The 26,494-nt window shown below is 42.2% G+C and overlaps 1 protein-coding gene across 1 annotated transcript; it reads right to left on the bottom strand.

Moving 5' to 3' along the window:
• Positions 1-1,461: 1,461 nt before the first annotated feature.
• On the bottom strand, positions 1,462-26,494 carry LOC311108610 (serine palmitoyltransferase 2-like). The gene is made up of 12 exons (XM_084151274.1): positions 26,262-26,494; positions 23,056-23,250; positions 21,965-22,119; positions 20,178-20,326; positions 19,318-19,442; positions 16,039-16,132; positions 15,498-15,603; positions 13,883-14,102; positions 13,171-13,297; positions 6,463-6,598; positions 6,065-6,194; positions 1,462-4,597 (listed from the first exon to the last, which is right to left on the bottom strand). The coding sequence occupies exons 1-12, from the start codon at positions 26,424-26,426 to the stop codon at positions 4,502-4,504; spliced, it is 1,698 nt and encodes a 565-aa protein (XP_084007400.1). The 5' UTR covers positions 26,427-26,494; the 3' UTR covers positions 1,462-4,501.

Consider the following 26,494-nt stretch of genomic DNA (forward strand, 5'->3'; position numbering starts at 1 on the left):
TGACGTTAAATCACGTTATATCTACCGTAGCTTTAATTGGACTGATCATGTCAACATCATACTTTAAAACTCTTAGCTAGCAAGCTAGCAGTCATCATCATGAATCAATTAGACAATCTACTGGCAAATCCTTTTCAATCCTTGTCATTTGACGATAAATTATAGATAAAACATATCGGTGCTCATCGTCCATTGGACATAAACATTACACAACAAGTTGGAAATCGCAAATTCAATAATGAGTGCTAAGGTGCCACTGCAGCCCCGGGTTCGATCCCAGGCTGTGTCACAGCAAGCTGTGACCGGGAGACCCATGGGACGGCGCACAATTGGCCCAGCGTCGTCCAGGTTAGGGGAGGGTTTGGCCGGCCGGGATGTTCTTGTCTCATCGTGCTCTAACGACTCCTTGAGGAAGGCCGGGCTCCTGCAAGCTGACCTCGGTCGTCAGGTCGAGTGTTTCCTCCGGCACATTGGTGCGGCTGGCTTCCGGGTTAAGCGAGCAGTGTGTCAAGAAGCGGGGTGGCTTGGCTCTCGACCTTCGCCGAGTCCGTAGGGGAGTTGCAGCGATGAGACAAGATCGTAACTACCAATTGGATATCACGTAAAAGGGGGTAATGCCATGGGCCAGAAAAGTTTGAATACATTGGCCATGCTGTCAATCCAGCATGACTTCTGCTGTGTTCAAAACAACTGGAAACTCTGAACTGGGAAATATCAGACATCAGGTAGTTCAAGACAACTGGGAACTAGCTCCGACTGGAAAAATACGGAAAATAATTTTGAACGGTCATCCAACTCGGAATTCCAAGTCGGGAAGATCGGGCCTCTTTCTAGAGCCCACAAGAAGGACCGACGCGCCACCTTCCCGCGCCACCTTCCCAACAAAGTGAGTCAAAAAATGTATTGTATGCTGCTGCATAAATTATGTAATATGCCAGGGAGATATGTATACTGTAGCCAAGAAAGTAATTCTAAGTGTATGTTGTGTAGTAAGCTGTTAGCCCATGTGCCTCACCCTAATAATTTGGTCCCTTTCCCCCTCATAACTTAGCCTACTGTTCTGACTTGATGGTGCACATGTAGCCCATAGCCTGTTTTAGAGAAATGTCATCATCGAATACTGTAAGAGCTTTCATTGTCTACTTATATGCCCCCTTTATTTATCCTATGGTTCTGACTTGGTGTACATGGACAATACTGTAAGAATGGCCCATATTCTGAATTCTGTCGCTGTACATTTCAAAAGTGCTGAACAAATAGTTATTGACTACGTCCGTTCTAGCTCGCTCATTAATGTCATAATCGAAATTACGGAATGCCTCTTATCCACTTGTCGTCCCCTTATCCCATAGTTTGTACATCTCATAGTTTGCTTTTGTGTGTTGTGCATCCACCCTATTGCTCTGCGCTGTGTACTTTTAAATAAACAGAATAAATCAGATGTTTTCTTTAAGATACAAACAATTTTTAAGTCATTTAATGGTATTCATTCTGTAAAGACTTTCCGATAGATTATGTTACACATTGTGTGTGTGTGTGTGTATGTATATAGACCTTTGTAGAAGACAAATCTAACCAAGAGCTTGATACAAACAAAGACTGATTTAATCTTAACACCATTTCCAACAGCACAGTCAACACACACCATGGCTTCAAAAACCTCATCAAGTGGTTTATCTTCCAACCCAAACTATCTTCAAACATTGAACTTGCCAAGGTTAAAAGCCTACTGATAACATACAGGTGTATATGCAGTTACAGAGTAGGTCAGATCACATATCTCTTCCCATGGCAAGTTAAACAATGTAATGTCACATCAAAGGGCTTTGAAATCTTTTCATTTTAAAAACACATTTACTTTAAGTCAGATAATGATTAATTACATCTGTTTTTAGCATTATTGAAATCTAAACAGCCTTCCTGAGATAAATGGTCATGTTACTGGATGTCAGCAATCACATCATGCCTCAATAGAAAGGAGATCGGAACAGGATACAGAGGGTGATCCCAAATAGCGCCCTATTCCCTATATAGTGCACCATTTTGACTTGGGCTCTGATCAAGTGTAGTGCACTATAGGGAATAAGATGCCATTTGGGATGAAGACAGACTCTACATGGGCCCACCCAGCTTTAATGAAATACAATATAAAAATAGCAAGTTTAACATTTTACATCTGGACAAATTATAGACACTTTAAATGTCAGCCATAGTTTAATAAGGAGTTTGTAGTGGTCTAACGATCACAGTGCTAACTGCAGCTCTCTTCCACACATTTCTACTTCCAATGCAAATGTACACTCACACTACAAACTGGATATTTGACAAATGACAATATTATACTTGAACTGACCCATAAACTGAGCCATGGAAAGTCAAACATAACATTTAAACAAAACAAACTAAAATCAAAACAAATATAGAAGCCAAAACAAATCAGCCAATTCTGGAATATTATATTAGATAAGAAGAATAATTGTGAGAGACAGTCGGCGGCAAAATATGCTTCCTTTTAACCAAGCGTTAGTTAGCCAGCCTGTCATTTCAGTGAGGCTACATCATCTGTGCATTTCCAATGCCTGTCAGTAGTACTAGCACTGAAGATGTGGTCTGTTTGTTATTAAGACACACATATTCCATCAAAAGTGTTCCTAAAGGGTTATTCTGCTGTCCCTGTAGGAGAACCGTTTTGCTTCCAGGCAGAACTCTTTCACCCAACAAAGAACCCTCAAAATAATATTTTGGTGAAATGGGCTACCTGGAACCAAAATGGGTTCTACCTGGAACCAAAAAAGGATTACACAGAGACTACCAAATAACCTTTTACGGTTCTAGGTAACCCATACCCCTCCCCGAAGAGTGTAGAACATAATTAGAGCTGCCACAGATATATTATATTAGAAACCTCTACCACAAAATAGAGCAAATTGAAAAACTATAAGACATTTGTAATAAATAAAGGCGTAACACTTCCTGTATTAAAACTATGTTGTGCATTATATATAGCTCATAAGGCACTATAAATGCACTTATTTTGCACTGTGAAGAGGGTATCAATAGGAAGTGTTACCAAATAAGGACATATCTGTACATCAGAGAAGCATGGTTAGGATGCAGCATCTTCATACATACAGATAAACAGGTAGGTCACATTATGGCCAGAGTAAGACGACAACACTGGTTATTAATATAATAAGCACTTAGAAGATATACAGTTAGAGACTCATATCACGTCGCTCTTCAGTAAGGGTCAGTTTCCCGGACACAGATTAAGCCAAGAATCTACATTGAAATCGTTTTTCAGTCCAGGACTAGCCTAAATCTGTGTCCGGGAATCCAACCCTAAGAGAGACACTTCACACGACATGGCTCTTATCAAGCTATAGAAATATGAAAGACTATTCAGCGATAGATATGTTAAATACTCTAGAGCGTATAGAAATGTTTAAAGACATTTGGGCTCAAGTTAATCGAGTGCAGGCATAAACAACACTAAATATTAAAGAATGATAGAAAATAAGCTGCAATATATAACAAATATTAATGTCAGCTCTTCAAAAGGGTTCTTACCATATTCTTCTATTTATCTAAACTTATCTTTTCTGAACAGGTGTAATATGTAGCTTACGAGAGAGAGATAGAAGTTCTCATGGAAAGTATCACTTCCTTTGGTGACTAGCTATGATAATAGGTCAAAGACGTTGAGATTTTACCTGTTCATTTACTGTGTAAAAGCAGATAATATAAACATTGGTTAGGGAAAGAACCCAGTGACAATATTAAAGTATAACACACTGATTAGAGTGGAAACTTCAATATAAAATAAGCTACACTTGATGATGTACCTCATTTGATATGAAGCCTATATATGGGTATATTAACCATATAGCCAGTGCTCTACTAAAGTCATGAATGATATATATTATCTATTTACGTCTTTCTTGCATTAAAACTTCTGCTATTATCCAACCCATAGAAACAGAATCCATAGAACAAATGTAGATCCCTGTTCTAGGGATTCAATTTCTCTGATCCATTATCTCCATTGGTATAACCAAACAAATTGTATATTTTAATGGCAACGTAAATCCATGTCTAGTTCTATTGATTTCTTCCTCCCATCTTGTTATTATTGCACTAGAAGCCCCCATTATGCAGTGTGCACACAGAAATAAGATTCAACATTTAGGTCCAACACAAAAAAATGAAGATACAGTAAGACAACCATAGGGGCTAACACACTATCGAAACGAAAACAGATGATAAGACCTTGGTTACTTTCTATCCATGCCCCACTGTAGTGTAGGTCAGACATCCTCAAATTCACTGAGTTCCACTTCTAATTTTCATTCTTTAGTCAGGGACTGATTTAGAGCCGGTGCACCAGGTAAGTGCAAAAACAAACAAACGTGTAAGTATCCCTGGTGTAGCTGGTTCAGTTAGTTATATGACAAGAAGGCTTGACGTGGCTGGGCTCCAGGAGCAGACTCTCCTCAGAGGACTATGGACCCAGGGAGGAGGGGAAATCATGATGTCTCTGGTGTCTGGAGTACTTCAGCTGCAACACATCCCCAACCTCACTGATGGCCTCCAATGCCTGGGGGAGGAGAGGAGAGGATATAACAACAACAGAAGACATTATGTTTACTACATTTGGTGTCAGAAGTGGGATTCTTTACTGAGGAACGAGGGGAGAGTTGAGTACATACACAACAGCAGCATATTGTGAGCATTAGAACCATGAGTAATTCCTGCTGATCCTAGAGATTGAAGGGGGAGAGGTGGGCTTCTTACACCATTGTGAGGGTTGCTGAACCGTGAAATTCACCTGACCAAATTGTTAGTGAAGAAAAATCGGGTCTACTTGCGTAAAACTAGAACACAACTGAGCAGAAAAACTAGGCCTATAACACTTTCCACAGGAGACTTTCTGTGTTGCGATACCATCGGTCCGCAACACACCTGGAAACAATTTACTTTCCTTGATTTTCTCTTTTTTTCCCCACACCTTCTCTGAACTTTGAGTAAAGAGAGAGACGAGTTTTCCAAAGAAGAAAAAGTGGCTTCATGCATTTTAACAAAGTGAACCTGATGTGCTTTAAATGGACTATTAAAAACTGTGTTGACACACTCTTCAAAAAGATAAATGGACTGTCCTTGGACAGACAACACGCATGCCAAAATAAAACTAAGTCTGAGCTCGCTGCGCCACCACAGTTATGGCACTGTGCTGTCTTTCTTCCAAGTCACTCCCACACCAGGGTTCAAATAGTATTTGTGTTCTTCCAAATACTTTGAACGCATGATTGAGCCTGCCAGATGGGTGGGGTTGGCACTTATGGGATGATTTTGTTGGTTCCGTTGCGCCAGGCGGGCAAGGCTTAAGCATTTGAAAGAAAACAAACACTTGCTGAACACAGGTGTTCTCTCACCCCCCTCTAATAAAGCACATTTTGAAATGCATTTCCTGTCCTCCACACCTGCAGCACATCAACCCTGACAGTCAAAGCCAGGCTTGACTGACTCACTGCTGGGAGACAGTCAGTCAGTCAATGTAACTACTTTGAGGAGGAAGAGATGTGGAGGGATTCCATCAACTATCAAAGGACGATGGTGATGTCTCAAGGGAAAAATAAAGTATTCACCATACATTCTAACAATTGACCAATTATTGTAACTAACCATAACCATTCCCATCAATTGGACTGGACCCAATTCTAGGACCACATAGAAACTTGGGGTACTTCTCAATACTCAAATGCAGCGTCCTCACCTAGTCTCCTTCCTCCTCCTTTCATCCTATACTAAGATAAAAGAGAGTTGTGCTGAATAGTGCTGAACACAAATCCTATTGAGTGAGACAGACTGTTAAAAGAATGCTACACTTTTGAAAAAGTACCAGCGAGAGGCAGATAGAGATGGCGCCATGGAGAGAGGGAGGAGTCCTTTGACTCTGGTCTGTGATTACTTGACTCACTGTGTCAAGCATGTCTTGTGTGTTTGTGTGTTTGTGTGTGTGTGTGTGTGTGTGTGTGTGTGTGTGCATCTCTGATAGGTGACTCACAGTGTCCAGCATGTCCCTGGTGTGTGCGGCAGACACACAGAACCTGGCCCTGGACTCGATGATGGGTGTGGCCGGGAAGCCAACCACCACCGTCCCAATGTTCCTCTTTAGCATCTCCCTGCCAAACGCCCTGAGAGAGAACCAATCAGAGATCAGGATTATAGACCATGTGACCAATGTGTGAACAATCTGCTTATTCTATGGCTGGCTGACTGAGCAATGTCATGTTGATCGTGTGAATATAACAGAAACAATCTGATCATGTTCACTGTGGTATTTACTCTAAAACTGTGTTAGTTGACCAAGATGTGTGACTTGGCTGACTGATCAAACCTACTCCATCTTAGTTGAGGTTTGTGTTTTTGTAAACATCACGAACTTGCGATTACCAGACCTACCCTATTTTGGCTGGCATGTAGAGCATCATGGGTACGACAGGAGAGTCATCGTTTCCGTAGATGATGAATCCCATCTCTCTGAGTTTCCTTCTGAAGTATGTGGTATTTTCTGACAACTGCCTCAGACGCTCCGCCCCTGGAAACATGAACAACCAATTAAACAATTAGCTAATTAATCTATTAACCTGTTAAACCATTAGTGATTACAACCATTAACCAGTCAAAACATTAACAGGTAAACCACAACAATTAAAAGGACTGCTGCACTTACACACTATTTCAGCCCACTACCTTAGGCCTTTGGCCTAACTTCCTTGTTGACTGGAAGGAATGGATACATCTAGGTGCTCAAACCCAAAAAACAGCATCTGCCATTTCATTTTGAAACACAGAGCTGCAAACGTAAAGCATTCCAAACTCAACAAGTCTGAAATTAAATTCCTTTCACACAGACAGTTTTTCCCCCCTGGGCCCTGGCATGGAATTCAAAGCCATTCTGAGAGAACTGTAGAATGATAAACGTATAGGCTGATGTTTTCAGGAGAAGGAATTGCTTTCCACTTGTTTGACATTCCTTTCATATTGGAGGGGCTCCCTGGTAGGAATGTCCCGTCTGTCCCCTGTCTCATCCACATATTTGATTTGAGCTTCAAACTAGAGAAATTCATTCTGATTGTGTAATGGAGGTGGTTCACTGAACCACACTCATACGAAGAGTAACCTTGCCTGAGACACTCCAGACTCATTAACTCACCAAGCTTCGAACCCCAGTCAGTCATTCTGGCACATGACACAATAGCCAAAACGTTAGCAGCCTCGATGCCACTACTAGTTATGCAGCTATGGCAGTGACTACACTTCAAAGGCTTGAATCTCAAACCCACATGGAGCTGGGAACCAGCGAACTGCCAATGTTACTCTTTCCTGAGAAAACTGTCAAGTGATTTAGACAAGACCGTGAGATCAGCCATTTCCATGTGTTTGTCAGAGAATGGTCCGGAGCATTGTGATGGTTTGAACATAGCTGCTAGATCAGGCTCATATTAATTGAGGACCAAACAGAAGTAAATGAACAAACTGAGGGCCTACTTGGACATGATCCAATAAGAAACATACATTTTCCATTGCAAAACATTTACCATTGCATGCCCTAATGAATACAACATTGCTGTACTGTGGCCTACCTGGGAGGGACTTGTCCCTATCCACTGATACCGGGTGAGATAGATTCACGCACACATAGCAGGCGGCAGGTAGCTTGGGGCGGCAGGTAGCTTAGTGGTTAAGAGCGTTGTGCCAGTAACCGAAAGGTCGCTGGTTCTAATCCCTGAGCCGACTAGGTGAAAAATCTGCTGATGTGCCCTTGAGCAAGGCACTTAACCCTAATTGCTCCTGTAAATTGCTCTGGATAAGAGCGTCTGCTAAATGACGTAAATGTAAATAGCCCAGCGAGGGTCCGGATCACTCCAGGGTCATTACTCTAACAGGACGGTTCCTTCCGTCTCCCACCAAGGTAGAAGTTGCGCTTAACCACAGATCTAGGATCAGATTACTCTATAGCCCAACCCAACATTACCCATTGGGGGATGAAAACATGTTTTACCACAGCTCGTTCTCTGAAGCCCTGAAGGTCAGGGGAGCCACCTAGAACTCTAACCCCCAGTGGCAGGCCGCTTTGCACCCAGCTAGAATGTGCACCAAAGAGACACACTTCTGCACAGACACTATGGATCTCCAACACACACAGACATCTGAAAGCTATAAAATCCCTATGTGGAGAAAGTCCATGCTACCACTTCAATCACCCAGAGCCCTCTGAGGGATGCAGGAGACTGTCTGGAGGTTTTAACCCAGCCTGGTGCTACTGAGAGGGGGATATGCTCCGCTGTGTGTGTAGGAGTGACTGTCAACACAGTTGATCTCCTCAATTCCACACCATTTAACATGCATTGCCTTTAGTTTTTGAGTGATAGTTGGTGGTCGTAGCCCTTTACACTGGTACCTGTATACGGGTTGAAAATGACAGATTTGGGCACTGATAAGCGCCTAAATTCGAACGCAGTGGCTGCACAGTAACATGCTATACATGACGTCAGATCTCAGGGTCTCCGCTTCCCAGCGCTGTATGGGTTTTGACTGACAGACATTCTGAACTTGAGCCCAGCACGCGACGTTGCCCTCATCCCTACCCCTAATAGGGCAACTTTTGCTAATGTTTTGTTGTCTGATTGAGGGTAATTCTGTAAATTAAGAGGACTCTATGTACAGCATTTTGAAAGATGAGCTGTTGAGGATTATAATAAATACTGCTTGGATGTCATACAAGCAAGCCAAAGACCCATGAGTCCAAATGTGCACTTCACATTTCCATATCATAAAACTCATATCATTTACAGTGTCAAAGTTTATGATCACTATGTTTGATGTCCAGTTACAAGATGACATGGCATTATACCCTGGGTTGTGTTGACAGTTGTCCTGAACAGAATTCATCTGTTTGTATTGTGAAGAAAATTTGCAGCGGAACACACATCTGAATGCACTCATGCCTCTATTCTATGCACACCAAAATTATACTGAACAAAATTATAAACGCAACATGTAAAGTGTTGGTCCCATGTTTCATGAGCTGAAATAAAAGATCACAGAAATGTTTCATATGCACAAAAAGCTTATTTATCTCAAATTTGGAGCACAAATCTGTTTACATCCCTGTTAGTGAGCATTTCTCCTTTGCCAAGATAATCTATCCACCTGACAGGTGTGGCATATCAAGAAGCTGATTAAACGGCATGATCATTACACAGGTGCACCTTGCGCTGGGGACAATAAAAGGCCACCCTAAAATGTGCAGTTTTGTCAAATAACACAATACCACAGATGTCAATTTGAGGAGCGTGCAATTGGCATGTTGACTGCAGGAATGTCCACCAGAGCTGTTTTGCCAGAGAATTTAGTATTCATTTTTCTACTATAAGCCGCATCCAACGTCGTTGTAGAGAATTTGGCAGTATGTCCAACCAGCCTCACAACCACAGACCACATGTAACTATGCCAGCCCAGGACCTCCACATCCGGCTTCTTCACCTGTGGGATCTTCTGAGGGGGAGCTGAGTAGTATTTCTGTCTGTAATAAAGCTCTTTTGTGGGGAAAAACTCATTTTGAGTGGGTGGGCCTGGCTCCCAAGTGGGTGAGCCTATGCACTCCCTGGCCCACACATGGCTGCACCCTTGCCCAGTCATGTAAAATCCATAGATTAGGGCCTAATGAATTTATTTCAATTGACTGAGTTCCTGAACTGTAACTCAGTAAAATCTTTGAAATAGTTGCATGTTGTGTTTATATTTTTTGTTCAGTATACAATTTACTTCTCTGAATTGCCTTGTGAAAGCCTAACACTAAGATTTTCAAATACAATGTAGCTAGTCATGTTGGCAATAGAGTGGCGCAGTGGTCTAAGGCACTGCATCGCAGTGCTAGCTGTGCCACTAGAGATCCTGGTTCGAATCCAGGCTCTGTCGTAGCCGGCCGTGACCGGGAGACCCATGAGGCGGCGCACAATTGGCCAAGCGTCGTCCAGGGTAGGGGAGGGAATGGCCGGCAGGGATGTAGCTCAGATGGTAGAGCATGGCGTTTGCAACGCCAGGGTTGTGGGTTTGATTCCCACGGGGGGACCAGTATGAAAAATAAAACAATTATGTATAATGTAAGTCGCTCTGGATAAGAGCGTCTGCTAAATAACTAAAATGTAAACAAGCTTTCAGATTATACCCAGACTGCAAATTATAATGGACCGTTCTTGGATTGCGTAAAAAACAACAGTAATTGTGTAAAGGCGGGGATGCAGGGCTGTGTTCCAAACAAAACTACAAGTGTGCTTGCTCTAGTTCCTCAACGGCACAGCTAGGAGAGGTAAAAAAAAAAAAAACACCTTATTGTTAAAAACTCTTCTTTGAGTCATAAAAGTGCATTGAAATTACTTAGGAACTGTGCACACTTTGGAGGTGTGTGGCCACTTGTAAACACCAGTTAGACCTCTCACTCAAACCCTTGTTATTTCTTTTGCCTTGTGTTCTCCAAGAATATTCGTATCATGTTACTGAATGCATCTTCAGTATTTTCAGATTTCGTTATCAAATGTGGCATATTTGATTTGATTTAAATGCAAAATGCATATAAAATCAATAGTGTAATGTTTGGATTCAGTCTTGTGTCAGGTGAACTGTTGTGTCCTCACCTTTAGTTTAGTTGTGTCCTCTGTAGCTCAATTGGTAGAGAATGGTGCTTGTAACGCCAGGGTAGTGGGTTCGATCCCCGGGACCACCCATACGTAAAAATGTATGCACACATGACTGTAAATCGCTTTGGATTAAAGCGTCTGCTAAATGGCTTATTATTATTATTATTATAATTTTCCCAAGATCTCCAAACGGTTCCCTTTTAATTGCTACCATGGTTATGCATATGCTTTCCATATTTCTTCTGTAAGAAACATACAAATATAGCTCTATCCGTATAGGCCAATTCCCACGAGTGTAAGGAATTAAAGAACGTTTAGAGAATTTAAAAAATATACTATTATTCAGTGGTGGAAAAAGTATCCAATTGTCATACTTGAATAAAAGTAAAGATATCTTAATACAAAATGACTCAAGTAAAAGTCACCCAGTAAAATCCTACTTGAGTAAAAGTCAAAAGGTATTTGGTTTTAAATATACTTAAGTATCAAAAGTAAATGTAATTGCTAAAATATACTGAAGTATCAAAAGTAAAAGTACAAGTGTAAATCATTTCAAATTCCTTATATTAAGCAAACCAGATAACAAAAATAAAATTCAAAAAATCCAACAGTCAGACATAATTTACAAACAAAGCATGTGTTTAGTGAGATCAGAGGCAGTAGGGATGACCAGGGTTCATAGGCCTCCATGTTTCACTTTGCATGGTGTTTTGTTGCAGGTTTTGTTTTTTGGTTATTCATTGCAAGCTTTTAAAACCGAAGCCAGACAGCAAGATTTTAGTAGCCTAACTAGGACTGTGGCCTGTGTCTGTACCCTTTCCCTCCACTGCGCGCTGGAAATGGGACAAACAAAAGCAGCGAAATTGAAGTTGAATTCACCAATGCGAAAAGTAGATGACTCAACTATTGACTCATTTCTACTCGCTTGTGTGCTAGTCGGCCTGCGGGCCTTGTGTTTGACACGTGCGCTACCCTATTAGCCACGTTATGACTGACTTGTGACCATTGCCCTTGCTAGTTTGATTGTATTGACATTCCCAGCCTTAGTTACAGTCGTCCATTTTTTTTCAAAATATTAAGTCATTGAAACAAACAGTGAATCCCGAGTGGGTGGCGGCAGCAAACAATGTACCAGGCCAGCTGTGATTTACAACCTGACAGCAATATTTTGTGGACTACCAAGAAATGTATTGGTTAATTATATTAAATCATACATTGAACTGCATCCATCTATTCTGCCAACAATGCCTTACTGTACGTCATGGAATGTTGAGTCAAATAGAACCTATTTTTAAAACCTCTTATAAAGTGGGTTTTGAAGCATAAACTGGGAATTTGATATTTTTGACTGTATTTATTAAGATCCCTATTAGCCGCTGCAAAAGCATCAGCTACTCTTCCTGGGGTCCACATGAAACAATACATAGTACAGAACATTATTAGTCAAGGACTGAAATACATAAATTCATATTATGATTCTCTGTTTATTTCATATATGCAAAGTAGTTAAAACGCTGTCAGTTCCACTTTAACCCATCAGAAGCCCAGTGAATGAAACATAAGAAGCAGAAACAGGAAAAGGAAATTACTGTTATTGAACAGGAAATGGACTCTTTCAACATCGGCCACTTTACCTTTAGTCACCAATAAGGCTGTGTGGTTGTCTGTGTGCGTCTGTCGGGGGAGTAAAAAGGGGAATAGTGCAATGGCAACTATATGTGCCATTCTAGTATTCTAGAATTCTTATTATCCAGACTCTCCTTTGTTTACCTTTCTCTGTTAGCCAGTTAGAAATGTATTATATAGCCTTTATCACTTGGCTGTGGGTGAGTGATTGCCAAGGTACTATACCCTGCCACTCCCTGAGTCAAAGTACAGATCAGACCAGTTCAAAGCTGGTTAGGAAAATCTATACAAACCCTACATGACATTAAGCTCCCACCTCTGAGCTGTCATCTGTTGGAGAGGGCAATGAATTCACATGACAAGATTAACCAAGCAGCAGGGTTTATGTCAACTCAACAGCTGGCAAAACAGCTCCTTAGCTTTCCAGGTCTATACAGCCATCTTGTGGCTACTGATGGTAATGACAAAGTGTGGTGACAGGTACTGCCTAATGCAAGGAAAATACCTTTTGTACTGTCCAGCAGTCATCAACCCCTTGGCCTAGATTCAACAAATCAAGCTCTTGATGATTAAATATTGATGATTGAATCATGTTTTTCAGTGCCAGGCAAGAACACAAGCCTATAATAAAAATATGTGTTTTGTCATACCCGTGGTATACGGTCTGATAAACCACGGCTGTCAGCCAATCAGCATTCAGGACTCGACCTACCCAGTTTATAACACCTTGTAGCTCTCCAGGACCAGGGATGAAAATAACTACTTACCAGATACTAACTAGTTCTCATTCAACAACACAGTGTGGTCCCAGCTGAAGTGGAGGCTTGCTGTGTAAACTCACCCAGAGTGGTGTTGTCCTCTCCCATGATGATCTTCATAGAAGTGATGATCTGTTGTGACACGGGAGGGGACATGGACGTGGCGTAGATAGAACTGTGGGAGTGGGACCGCAGGTAGTCTATCAACTCCTATGGGGGAGAGAAACAAAACACCATTGTCTTTATGAATGGGTTTTATAGTTACGATAATACTACATAAAGTCGAACTTGAGATGGTGCACATCTCAAATTTCCGTACAAGTCTCCTATTGATGTGAAAGCATGATTTATGTGACAATCTGAGTTACTCTAACAGATCTCAAGGTAGGATTCAGCCCTTAGAGAATTTCCCACATCATGGGGCAATGGTAAAACCAGTTTGTCTTGTTGATGACTAAACCACCACACCTAAACTGTCCCAGTAAACTGTATCAGAAACCATCCCAGAAATCATAAAGGCTTCCAGTCACTATAAATATGGTTGTCCCATGTCAGTGCCTGTTATCTATACACACCTAGCTTTGTTGTAATGGAATGTTTTAGCACATTTACTGCCCTGAACATAGCTTTGGGCACCTTGGCACCCTGCCAAGAACATTTCTCCTAACCCGTGATCCTTTGGAGAGAGTCACACGTTGCCATACTTCCCCATCTCGTATTCACTCGGTTACTGGAATGGGTATGTGTGAAGAAAGCAGGAAATCAAGGTTGCTTTAGAGCAGACAGCCATCTCACCCTCTTCCCTCCGATGTATCCACCAGCAGCACCAAAGCTCTTAGTGAACGTTCCCATCATGATGTCCACGTCTTTGGGGTCCAGACCAAAGTAGTCCACCACCCCTCCACCGCGTGGTCCGAGAGCTCCGACGCTGTGGGCCTCATCCAGGTACAGATAGGCCTTATAACGCTTCTTCAGGGCTATCACCTCAGGCAGACACACTATAGAGCCCTCCATACTGGGGAAGAGGAGAATGGTGAGGTGGAGGGAGGAGAGAGAGACACACACTAAAATGATGGATCAGTTTCTGTACTTTTCACCTTATGTTACTTTACCTACAAAGACAGGTGATTAGTTCACCCTAGGTATAAATCTCTAAACAATGTACTGTACACTCAGTGGCCAGTTAATTAGTACTGGGTCGGACCCCCCTTTGCCTCCAGAACAGCCTGAGTTATTTGGGGCATGGAAATGTTGCTCAATTGGTATTAAGGGACCTAACGTGCTCCAGGAAAACATTCCCCACACCATTACACCACCGCTACCAGGCTGTACCGTTGACACTAGGAAGGATGGGGTCATGGACTCATGCTGCTTACGCCAAATTTTGACTCTGCCATCAGCATGACGCAACAGGAACTGGGATTTGTTGGACCAGGAAATGTTTTTCCACTCCTCAATTGTCCAGTGTTGGTGATCGCGTGCTCACAGGAGCCGCTTCTTTTTGTTTTTAGCTGACAGGAGTGGAACCTGGTGTGGTTGTCTGCTGCAATAGCCCATCCGTGACAAAGACCGATGAGTTGTACGTTCTGAGATGCCGTTTTACAGACCACGGTTGTACTGTGCCGTTATTTGCCTGTTTGTGGCCGGCCTGTTAGCTTGCACGATTCTTGCCATTCTGATTCGACCTCTCATCAACGAGCTGTTTTCACCCACAGGACTGCCGCTCACACAATTCTCGGTAAACCCTAGACAATGTCGTGGGTGAAAAAGCCTAGGAGGCCGGCCGTTTCTGAGATACTGGAACCGGCGCGCCTGGCACCGACGATCATACCACGCTCAAAGTCACTTAGGTCACTCGTTCTAACGTTCAATCGAACAGTAACTGAATGCCTCGATGCCTGTCTGCCTGCTTTATATAGCAAGGCACAGCCACGTGACTCATTGTCTGTAGGAACGGAGTGGTGTACCAAATAAATTGGCTACTGAGTGCATCTTATTGGCAGCTCCTTGATCATTGTTTGCAGTGGAAAGACAATGACCGTTTCTCTTTAGTTCCCTAAGGGTGTGTCAGACCATTTTAACTACACATTAGTGAATTATATTGATTAGAGAGGCAGGTTTACTAACAACCATATTGATAATTATGGATGGGTTGATTTGACTTTTAATGGTAAGTACCTTAAGAACTCAAGCCACACACATTTTATATCTGAATGCACTGCAGTATGATTCACTCTACATCAATCAATTCTGGGTGCTAGAAAGAGCGTATTCGCATAATCGGTTTGGCTTGATTCATTTCACCCGATTTCTTTTATATAACATGCCTCCACAGAATCCATCTGGCCCTACATATGACAGAGTTCAAAGGGTTAGAATTTGTTTGAGTCTTTCTAAAAAGGTAGACTACCTGTAGATTCCCTCGACCAGAATGAGTATCTTCTTCCAGGGCCTGTGTGTTCTGGGCAGGCCGTGAACGATGGCATCTCTCAACAGCTTCTCTAGACTCACCATATCTGGAGAGGAGAGACCGACAGAACGGTGTTAGAGAAGACTAGGACATAGACCGGGTATGAATAATGCAGCCAGAGTCCCTGAATGTTTCAACATTCAACAATGCTAAATTGTAGCCTTGATAAGACAACAACAAGCTGTCTAACACTGACTGGCACCCAGTCTTAGAGCAGTCTAAACCAAAACATTGGCATGAAAGGAGCAGACTATCGGTAATGGTTGTGTTACGTGACACACCTAACTGATTACAAAGGGAGGAACAGTAGATTGTGTAGTGGTAAAGGTGTGTGTGACGGGTGTTGCCAATGGGCACACCCACTACTGTGTGCTAGGTAAACAGATACCAAAGCAGAGCCTTTCTGTAATTCTTATTGTATAGTTTCCCAGTGTGTAGTGGCCTTGGGGTAGTTGAGTGGGACTAGTGTTAGTGTACTCACTGTTGTGTTTGAAGACGCGGATGGTGGCGCCAGAGAGTCGAGCCCCCAGCACCAGAGAGGCATGGTTCAACTCATCACTCAGAATCAAACAGCCCTGGAAATTACAAGAACTTTATTTATATCAAGTCTTTCATACAATATATTACATCAAAACAGCCCTAGAATTACATATATTCATACATTTTATTTACATAGCAATACAATACACTGAAGCACTAAAGTGGTATACAGGATAGTTTCCCTGAATGGGAGGGCATTAAAGACAGTCTCACAGTCAATGACACGTCGGCCATCACGCGACGACACATGACACCACACACCGTTGCATAGTTACCGCAGGACAAGTTACACAATTGAATAATCTAGTGAATGAATGATTGAGCAGAATGAGCTCATTATGCAAATGACGCAATTTACGAGAAGAAGTGAGGAAAGGAGAAAAATGAGAGACCCGACTGGGTTTAAGAACTCATGATCCATCAGGTACATGTGACTGGACCTTTACCTCCTCTCTAACCACAGTGGTTCTGATGTCTGTCAGGACCAGGAAATGTGTGTTCTTACTCTGACGAGGACGACCATGTGTGTTTCAGAGAGGGTACACAAAAGTATTCTATCACCCACGCTCGGGTAAAGAACACAAGATAAAATACTTCATAAATTGTGGTACAACATCCTATTTACATGCTCAAAGTAAGAATAGCTGAACACAAAACAGCTATCCGCACCAAAGAATATGGACTATGCGATGTCACGGCACAACGTCCCTGGATGGGAGACCAGATGCTGCTGGAAGTTGGAGGGCCAGTAGGATGCACTCTTTCCTCTGGTCAAAAAATACATAATAATATCCCAATGCCCCAGGGCAGTGATTGGGGACATTGCCTTGTGTAGGGTGTGGTCTTTCAGGTGGGACGTTAAACGGGTGTCCTGAATCTCTGTGGTCACTAAAGATCCCATGGCAGTTATCGTAAGAGTAGGGGTGTTAAATCCCGGTGTCCTTGCAAAATTTCCAATCTGGCCCTCATACCATCATGGCCACCTAATCATCCCCAGCTTCCAATTGGCTCATTCAAACCCCCTCCTCTCCCCTGTAACTATTCCCCAAGTCTTTGCTATAAAATGTGTTCTGAGTCAACTTATCTGGTAAAATAAGTGTAAAATAAAAAATACAAATAAATATGTGAATGCCAATAAATCTATCAGCTTTACACAGAAACAGAGTGCTCCTTTTTCTTTAGTCTCCCGATAGTCACCGGTTTAAGTATTCTGGGGGTAAAGAATGTTTTTAGGGTTTTACTTTACTTTCTGTCAAAACACACACACATTTTTACATTTCAGTCATTTAGCAGACGCTCTTATCCAGAGCGACTTAGCGTTAGTTCATTCATCTTAAGACAGCATAGAAAGTATTTTTTTCCTCAATAACGTAGCTATCAGTAGAGTCAGAGCTAGAAGGGGGGAGGGGGGGGGGGGGGGGGGGTAATGTAGCTATCAGTAGTGTCAGAGCTAGAAGGGGGTGGGGGGGCAGGTTAGGCGATGTCAACCTTTGTCCCATCGTGATTATGTACCCATAAAACATAATGATATACGATGCTATGGCCCCTATTGGCCATTCCAATACATTAAAAAACTCAAACAAAACAAAAAAGCTCTGCTAAAACAACAGTTGGGCTATAGCGCAAAATCGAATTTAACTGGACAAATCATGACGAAAGATAATGTTGTTGAAAGCCTGGGAAGAGGTTAAGTACAGGCAATGGCAAATGTTTTCTAATATTCCTTTCTGGTGGAATAGCAGAACAGGTGTGTGGCACGCATATGATGGAGCAGTGACTGTCTGATGAGGAACAGTCTTCCCGTAGTGAGTTATGTTATACATTGTGGGCTTTATTTGCCTCTTAAAATAATAGAAAAATGAATAATATTGTTTGTTCTCGCTCTCATAAAAGCTGTGATTGAGAATAGCCTATGCTATAGACTTTCATTCTTGATATTTTTTAAAGCCACAACAACTTTAGGACAACACCTTCATTACATTTACATTTTAGTCATTTAGCAGACGCTCTTATCCAGAGCGACTTACAGTTAGTTTATTTTTCATACTGGCCCCCCTTGGGAATCAAACCCACATAGCCTAGAATATTTGGGAAATAAGCTACTGTTCATAACTTTAACTTGTCTTAAAGCTTTTATGATAGGCCTAGTAGGAGATATGTTATTCGCCATTTGGTAAGAATCCATGCATATTCATAGCCTATCAAATGGAGAGAGCAGGGAATATAGGCTACTTTTTTTTTATACCGCGAGACACAAAATAGTTAAGGTAAAAGGTTTAGGCTAATGGCCATGCATCTGACCGAGAGCGAGAAACAAATATTTTGGAATGGACATTCTGCGCCGCTTTGGTGAAATTCTCTGCTCTGTCTGGCCTACATTTCTCTCTTGCGTTCCTTATCACATATTTATTGAAATAGGCTATAGTAAATAGGAACAGGCAAACTACTAGGGATGTCACGTGTGCTGCCCTGCTGTGCGCTGCGAGACTCCGTTTTTTACTGCGCAGCGCCAGTCAAGTTCAAATAGACTAAACTATCGTCTGTCACATCACAATGTCGTCACCATCAACGATGGCTGTCAATCATCGTCGATAGACGATGCTATCGTAACGTCGCCCAACCCTACTACCCTCGCCCAATGCTACTACCCTCAAGGGGATTGGAGTCGTCAGGCGTTATGACGATTGACGACCCCGTATCTTAATGTTTTGAGAACACATGGAGGAAACTAGGTTGTTTTGGAATGGCGTTAACCATTTAAGACCAACGTACAACTGGTGAATGAAAACATAACATGTTTTCACCACTAAAAGGAAATACACTGTGTGCCCAACAGCACCGTGCACTTTTACCACCCTGTGAAGTTCATCATAACTTATTTCATCTGCAGCCTAATAAACTGCATGGTTTCCGAGTCTCCAAGTTTACTTCAATTTGATGGTCATTAAATAAATATTTGAGCATAAAGGCGCTTCCACCACTATTTCTCGCATAATTCATTTTACAGACATAAAAAGATCCCATCATGTCGAACGGACAAATGATCTGTCGGCATTCATACAATTGTACCGAAACTTCCAGTTTCCATCACAGCTGTCGTGATTTATTTTATACGGTAGTACTTTACTTGCATTACAACTGTGGATGGAAACATGGTTAGTGAGAAAGAGAGATCAGAGAGAGTGAGAGATAAAGCGAGACACTCCAGCATCATTCCTACCTTTCCAGCAAGAGCAGGAATGTTCATGGAGTTGGTAGCGAAGCCCATCCCAAACGCCATGGATGACTCCACCCCCAGGAACCTAGCAACCAACTGCTCCAACTCCTCATGGATGTCCAGGTTACCTGGAGACAGCAGATACAAGAACATGTCAATACAATGATGCCTTACTTTAAAGGTAGACTCAGCGAAATGACATTACCACAAGCAGTAGTCCAGTTCCCTTTTTAGGGCAATGTGAACACAAAGCTTTCCTGGTTCACTTGTCATTATTCCCACTACACACACTAGACTACTGCAACACTGTTTCCCCTGCCATAAACCTTCACATTGGTGCCACAAAAGAAAGAAGATGATGTGCAAGTTCAAGGGGGAAAAAAGTGTGCCGGTTTTGGATATTGATTAGCGATTGACAAGGATGCAGAGAAAATACAAAATATGTGTGCAGTTTTTAGTTCAGATTATTTGTCTCATCCCCTTCATCTACACTGATTGAAGTGGATTTAACAAGTGACATCAATAAGGGATCATAGCTTTCCTCTGGCCAGTCGGTCATGGAGAAACAAGTCCAACAACAAAATGAGTGGAGCAGTTTGTCCTCACAAGGTCGTCTCTACTACTGCATATTTTAGATCTGTGCTTTGTTTTAAATAGCATATGCCATTTAACAGACGCTTTTATCCAAAGCGACTTACAGTCATGCGGGATTGATTTTACATTTGGGTGGTCCCGGGAATCGAACCCACTATACTGGCTTTGCAAACGTCATGCTATACCTGAGCTACAGAGGTCCACAGATATGAGTGTTTTAAAACAATGGCCCTTTTCCCCACAAGAAGGTTATTATAACCACGTCTTACCCATCTCATAGCGGGTGCTGCCCACTCCCACACCGTACTTCTGTGTAGACCCTGTGGCACTGTCAGCACACCTCCCAGTGTTCTCAGCAAAGCCCAGGTAGTTATAAGAACCCATGTTGATCACGTCTTTCACCACCTTGCCTGTGTGTCTGGGAGACAAAGACAACTTTGACCAACTCTGACAAGACAAGGGTTTTCCTTTCTTTTTTGGTTTTATACAGTACTTATCATTTTTGCAAGGCAGCTAAATTAACTACCTTACAGGCAAAATATGGTTGAATAGGTTTTGTTTTTAACTGCATCTTGAAGTGATGGGTTCCCTAACACTTACATTTGGTTGTGAAAATAAGCTTATAAATCACATATGGAAAGGGAAAGAGGATACCTAGTCAGTTGTACAACTGAATGCATTCAACTGAAATGTGTCTTCCACATTTAACCCAACCCCTCAATCAGAGAGGTGCGGAGGGCTGCCTTAATCGACATCCACGTCTAGGGCCTAGCTAAGAGTGAAAGAGGTCAACCATTATCACACAATAACATGTAATAAATACAGTTGGTGGTTTCTATTCAGCACATTTGTCCCCTGACAGTCTCCCCTCTCTTAAAGGAAAACTCCACCCCAAAATTTTTTATTTTTTTTTCTCCATTAGTCCACTTTTGATACAGTCCTAAAATGTTTGTCATTCCAGCAGTCAAGTTAAGATTTTGGACTTTCAAGAAGCAAAGCAGTGACACTTGGACTAATGAAAAAAATACAAAAATATATCGTTTTTGAGTGGATTTGTCCTTTAAGTAGGGCAACGACCTGAAGGGCGATAGAGGGGGTATGATAGAGACATGTCTTCCATGACGTAGGTTGGTAAGGACAAGCACACATTTTGTTATTCTATCCTCGTGAGGACCTAAAATGTATTTCCATTCAAAATCCTATTTTCCCTAACCCTAACTCCTTACTCTTACCCTAACCCTAATTCTACCCCTAATTGTAATCCTAATTGTAACCCTAAACCTACCATGCTGACCACACCGCACGTAAGAATTTTGATTTTGTCCACCCACACCAGACGCGATCAGGACACGCAGGTTGAAATATCAAAATGAACTCTGAACCAACTATATTAAATCGGGGACAGGTCGAAAAGCATTAAACATGTATCTAAATTTAGCTAGCTAGCTTGCTGTTGCTAACTAATTTGTCCTGGGATATAAACATTGGCTTGTTATTTTACCTGAAATGCACAAGGACCTCTACTCCGACAATTAATCCACAGATAAAAGGGTCAACCGAGTTTGTTTCTAGTAATCTCTCCTCCTTCAGGCTTCTTCTTTGGACTTTATATGGCAGTTTAAGGTGCATTACCACCACCAACTGCTACGCAGACACTCGTTGACACGCGAGCAGTGTGATTGAATAACATGTATGTGGAAATGTATTTTGCAACGCTCGTGCACGCGATGCAGGCGGTGTGGTCAGCATGTTAGCTTAAAATAGCCATTGTCCTCATGGGGATATGGGAAATGTCCCCAAAAGGGAGAATTTTCCTTGTTTTACTATCCTTGTGGGGACTTTCGGGGATTTTAGGTCCCCACAAGGATAGATGAACCAACCCATCCATCCATCCATCCATCCATCCATCCACCCACCCACACACATCTTGTCTCCCTAGCTACTCCCATGATTTTCTAGGGCTAGGCCCAAGGCTACAGTGCCAAACAAATGTCTCGCAGCAGCCCCCACACACTATAAGTAAGCCCTGTTAGGGTTGTTAGGGTGGGCGACTCACTCGAACGTCCAGTTGTAGTCTTTGGAGGCTCTCTCCACCAGGTCCATCTTGGCTCCAGGGACACTGCAGATAGGCCTGTTCCAGTTGTCACGGATACGCATGTATAGATTCCTGGTGTAGAAGTTCTCAAAGTCCTGGTACAGCGGAACAAAGTCCTACAACACAGACAGAGAGACATTATTGTCAGACGTTGGAATGATTAGCTAGGTCTGAATCAATGCAAACACACAGGTGTGTCTTTCTTTCAAGCTTTCAGAGAGCTCATTTGACATAGCTTATGCTTGCACTGAGCATTGTGGTTTACAAATAACAGGTTTGGGGGACGCTTAAGCTATTGTGGAATCTTCCTTGAGTAATTGTTAGACATAATGGCTGTACTGAGCATAATGGTTGTGACAAAGAACAGGTTTAGAAATTGCCAAAGCTCGTGTGGACCTGCATAGAGTTATCTTTTTCACACCTTCCTGTGTTACATAGCAACATTTCCTTTCGTAGGATAGCCGGAGGAAAAGTCATTACTATCCGTCGGGTGATTGGTTGAGCCTTCTTGGGTGCGTGACATCAGTCAGAGCCCTTATCAGAACACAAAACATTGCGGACAATTGATCTCGACTGAGATCTGAAACCAGTAGTAACCACCAACTTCAATTAAGTTAAAATTGAAAGACACGTCTAATATTCCCACACCCGAATATGATTGTCACCAAGGAGACGCACCTTATTCACACAGTGCTTGAGTAAATATTAGAAATGTAATAGTTAGGTCTATATCAAAACAACGAATCCAGTAAAAGACAGTTAGGGTGGGAGCAGAGTGAGAGTGGCGAGAAGGGAGTGTGTAGAAGTTATCCCTAACCACTGATACAGGGTCAGATCTTTTTTCAAACCCCTTAATGATTAGGATTGGGGGTGGGCCGGTGGGGTAATCTGATCACAGATCAGTGGTTAGTGGCAAATACCTTGTTCTTTAGAAATCCAATTGTCATGAACTGGACAGAACAAACAAATGTATAGACACTCTGGATATGAGTGTCTGCTAAATGACCAAAATGTAACAGTATATATAAAAAAGTACTGTCTGCATCTCTTACCTTCTGTTCGTCCCTCTCACTGGCCACATGGCATTTCTCGATGCCCCAGTTCCGGAGGAAGTCTCTGAGGTACCCAAAGATGGTGAGGATGCCGTAGCCCATGTAGGTGAGGACTGCCACCAGCAGAGGAGTCTCCTCAAACTGCTCCACAAATGGCTTGTTGTACAGGCTGGCGTTACGCACAACATGGTTGTTCTGGAGAAGAATAAATACACAGACAAACAGAAGATGGTTGTGTTACTTACTCAAAGTGATTTTGTGTTGATCTTTGCATGAAATTTGGTTAATGCAAAACAAGGTGACATGGAACCACCATTGTTTTTGGGGTAGGCCTAGTTGTTGCTTAGCCTGTGTAAGAACACAGGCCTTAGGGGGCTTTAGCAAAGCGTACCCTAATGGTAGTTGAAGTTACTTCTGTCCCATGGGTGACAGCCAAGGTGAGAAAAACATTAACGAGTGACATTTAAGAGAATTCATTATCCCTTTGATCACATAGGCCAGGTCTAGACTCTAGGGTGAAACTGTCATCTACATAAAACAACATAGGCCTAGGTGTCTAGACGAGAGTAATCTACCTTAGCCCGTTCAGCAGACATGGGTTTCTCTGCTTGCTAGGTCAAATATTAACTTCTTGTTGTAATCTGTTTAATGTTTAAATCACCAGTACAGAAACATGTTTTAATATGAGAGAAGACAGAACACCTTCAGCCAATGTGCAGCACAGCAAGAGTAGTCTCTCTCTGACAAAAAGCAGACAGTCTGCCATAACACATGAGCTGTAGGCTCTGAGTAAGTGGTGATTTGTGAGAGTGTGAACATGAAAAGGTGTTTAGCTTGGCTTATAGATCAAGAGTGTCTAACAACTCACTTTAAGAGGCTCATCAAGCCTTTCTATGGACATTAGTACAACTCAGAGGTAAACATGAGGAAAAATAGGCCTTTATTATTCTTTATTCAAAGATCGTTTGTTAAAAACACAGAGGGACAAAAACAGAGCACTCAATATCATTTCAAGTTATATTTAAAACAAAATATTCAACACAAGTGAATGAACGCGGTTGTTTTGCCCCCTCCTAAAAAGCCAGATCACCTCACGCAGCCCCTGGGCTCAGAGGGCTATCCTCCAATTGAGGCTGACCTGAACTGTGGCATGTTGTCCTGAAAACTATACTCTGAAATCAAATGACCTGAAGTGTCAGCCTCATCCCACATTAAACCCCTGGCTGCTTAGCCACCACATGTGACCCAGTCATGCCCCTCTCTGAAATACCTTTGTGGTGTATGTGTGTGCGCGCACAGGCTATGTGCTCAACTGAGCTAAGAACTGGTCAAACTGGCTCCCAGGGTCAGTCTCCCATTGGGAACGAACATGAGGAAATAGCCTTCTAACTACTCATTTCCATTTACGTCATTTAGCAGACGCTCTTATCCAGAGCGACTTACTCCACATACACCCTCAGGTCTGACTACTAACAACTAGACCTTTAAGCTAACTGAAATGCACAGAGACAGAGCTGCTTCATGTTTAAAGTGAAATATACAGTTAGTGTCCTAGGCCCTACAGCCACTACCACAGACTACTAAAAACAGACAGATCTTATTTGAACACCATTTATAGCTTTGAGTTAGCAACGGTCCTAAGACCAACTGTCATGTGAGAAGAGACTCTGCTTTGAACCCGGGGTGGAAACAGGAAATGTAGCCTACAGGACAGTTACAGTATGTGGGCCGTTGCACCTCGAAAAGCACAAGAGGATTTCAACACCCACCATCTCAGATTGTTCTGAAATGGTTTCTGTTGTTAGAAACAGATAAGATTAGCGTTCCTGCAACATTATTTTGTCTCTGAGAAATTAAGCTAATTGACTGCACCCAAATTGGCCATTTTAATTTATAGGATTCATATAATATTCAATAAATATAGTACCTAACATACAATCAGACATTTTTTTTAAACAATGAGTTAGACATGAGGAATCTAAAGATATTGTCAAAAGAAATGGACTTGCATTGGATTTGTGCCACAAATGCAAATGCTTATCTTTTAAAACAGTTGCCAGGTAAACAAAACCAAAGAATAGGTTGCTGTCATACTTTGTCCATAAACTGCTTACAGGGTAAGGAAACCAATGTCATTTTGTAATTTGGGTGAACTATCCCTTTAACAAATATCACCTAAAAGTAGGAACAGCTCTATCTAGTGGTCAGAACCTGGTAATATCAGGATGTAGAATGGGACACAAACCTAACAATTTCAATGGCAAATGTATCTCAACTGCCACCGTGTTCCTCTCTCCCTCTTCCATATCTTTCTCCTCAGAGACATCCCTGCCCTGCCAGGGACCACTCCCATAGCTAGCAGCCATTCTCCCCAGGTGCTGGCTTGTGTTGTACGTGTGCTGCCCGGGGAGGGGGGGTGTGTGTGTTTCTGGGAGACAAAGTACTCCTCTCCAGTTGTTACACAACGAAAGCTCTGCCTCCCCGTTCTGACTGGTATTCATGGTAGTGTCAGTGTAAACAGAGACCAGCCCTTCTACAATCTCTCTTTCTCACACACACACACACACACACACACACACACACACACACACACACACTTTGACACAGTGAGCGAAAAAACACAGTGTAGTTATTGCTAAGTGCTGTACTACTACAGTCATACCATTATTATCACGTTATCAGGTGGCAGAAACCTTTATAGGTGTTTTGAGTTTAAAATAGTGAATTTATGATGTCAATTATTACTTTAAAAGTGGCTTTTGGGAAAACTAAATAAAAACCAATGGTCAAAATTTGTCAAGGATGTGGCCGATTGTGTACTGTAAACTTGCCTACTCACTTTCAATGAAAACATAGCTGACAACACCCATAGCCTATCCTTCAGTACACACACACACACACATTCTGAGGCTTGATAATTTAGTTAGAAAACATCCACCCTATCAATCTTGTTACAATGATACAATTGTAAGACTGGGTTATAAAATTACAAATGTAGCGAATTATTCAACTGTTTGATACTTGTTTGGGCTGTGTGGTTATTCAATCTACTTGTAAACAAAGGGAGACTTTAAAACACAATGAAAATCAAAGGCAGTTCAGTTTCTGAAAAATATCAGGCTATATATCTCAATATCTGAAGGCAAATGTTTTTCTTCCATATTGCCATCGAGCGGTAGTAGCGGTAGCTAACGGGTGGGCCTCACCTTCTCAGTCGGGCGCCGATACTTCTTCTGTTGTGGTTGTTGGAACAAGCAATGATTCTTCACGAAACCGTTCCTTCCCGAAGATTTTTTACCGTTAGCGGTCCGGTGGCAAACACCTCCATTTATCAATTTATTCGCCGAGCTCTCAGTCATACTTGGTGGCATTTCTTCGCTTGAATATCCCGGTTTGTATACTTGTGCACCCGGGGACTCCTCTCTCTTAATGCCAGCAC

Source organism: Coregonus lavaretus (genome assembly GCF_964263955.1).
Source record: "Coregonus lavaretus genome assembly, chromosome: 33".
In the NCBI taxonomy this organism is placed as follows: domain Eukaryota; kingdom Metazoa; phylum Chordata; class Actinopteri; order Salmoniformes; family Salmonidae; genus Coregonus; species Coregonus lavaretus.

What these genes read in the sequence shown, in the direction of transcription:
- LOC311108610 (XM_084151274.1), bottom strand. Translation starts at nt 26,426, where the DNA reads ATGCCACCAAGTATGACTGAGAGCTCGGCGAATAAATTGATAAATGGA. An exon ending in ATCGGCGCCCGACTGAGAAG is followed by an intron (nt 23,251 to 26,261) that starts GTGAGGCCCACC and finishes ATTCTTCTCCAG; the next exon opens with AACAACCATGTTGTGCGTAA. An exon ending in AGAGGACAACACCACTCTGG is followed by an intron (nt 6,599 to 13,170) that starts GTGAGTTTACAC and finishes TCATGTTTCCAG; the next exon opens with GGGCGGAGCGTCTGAGGCAG.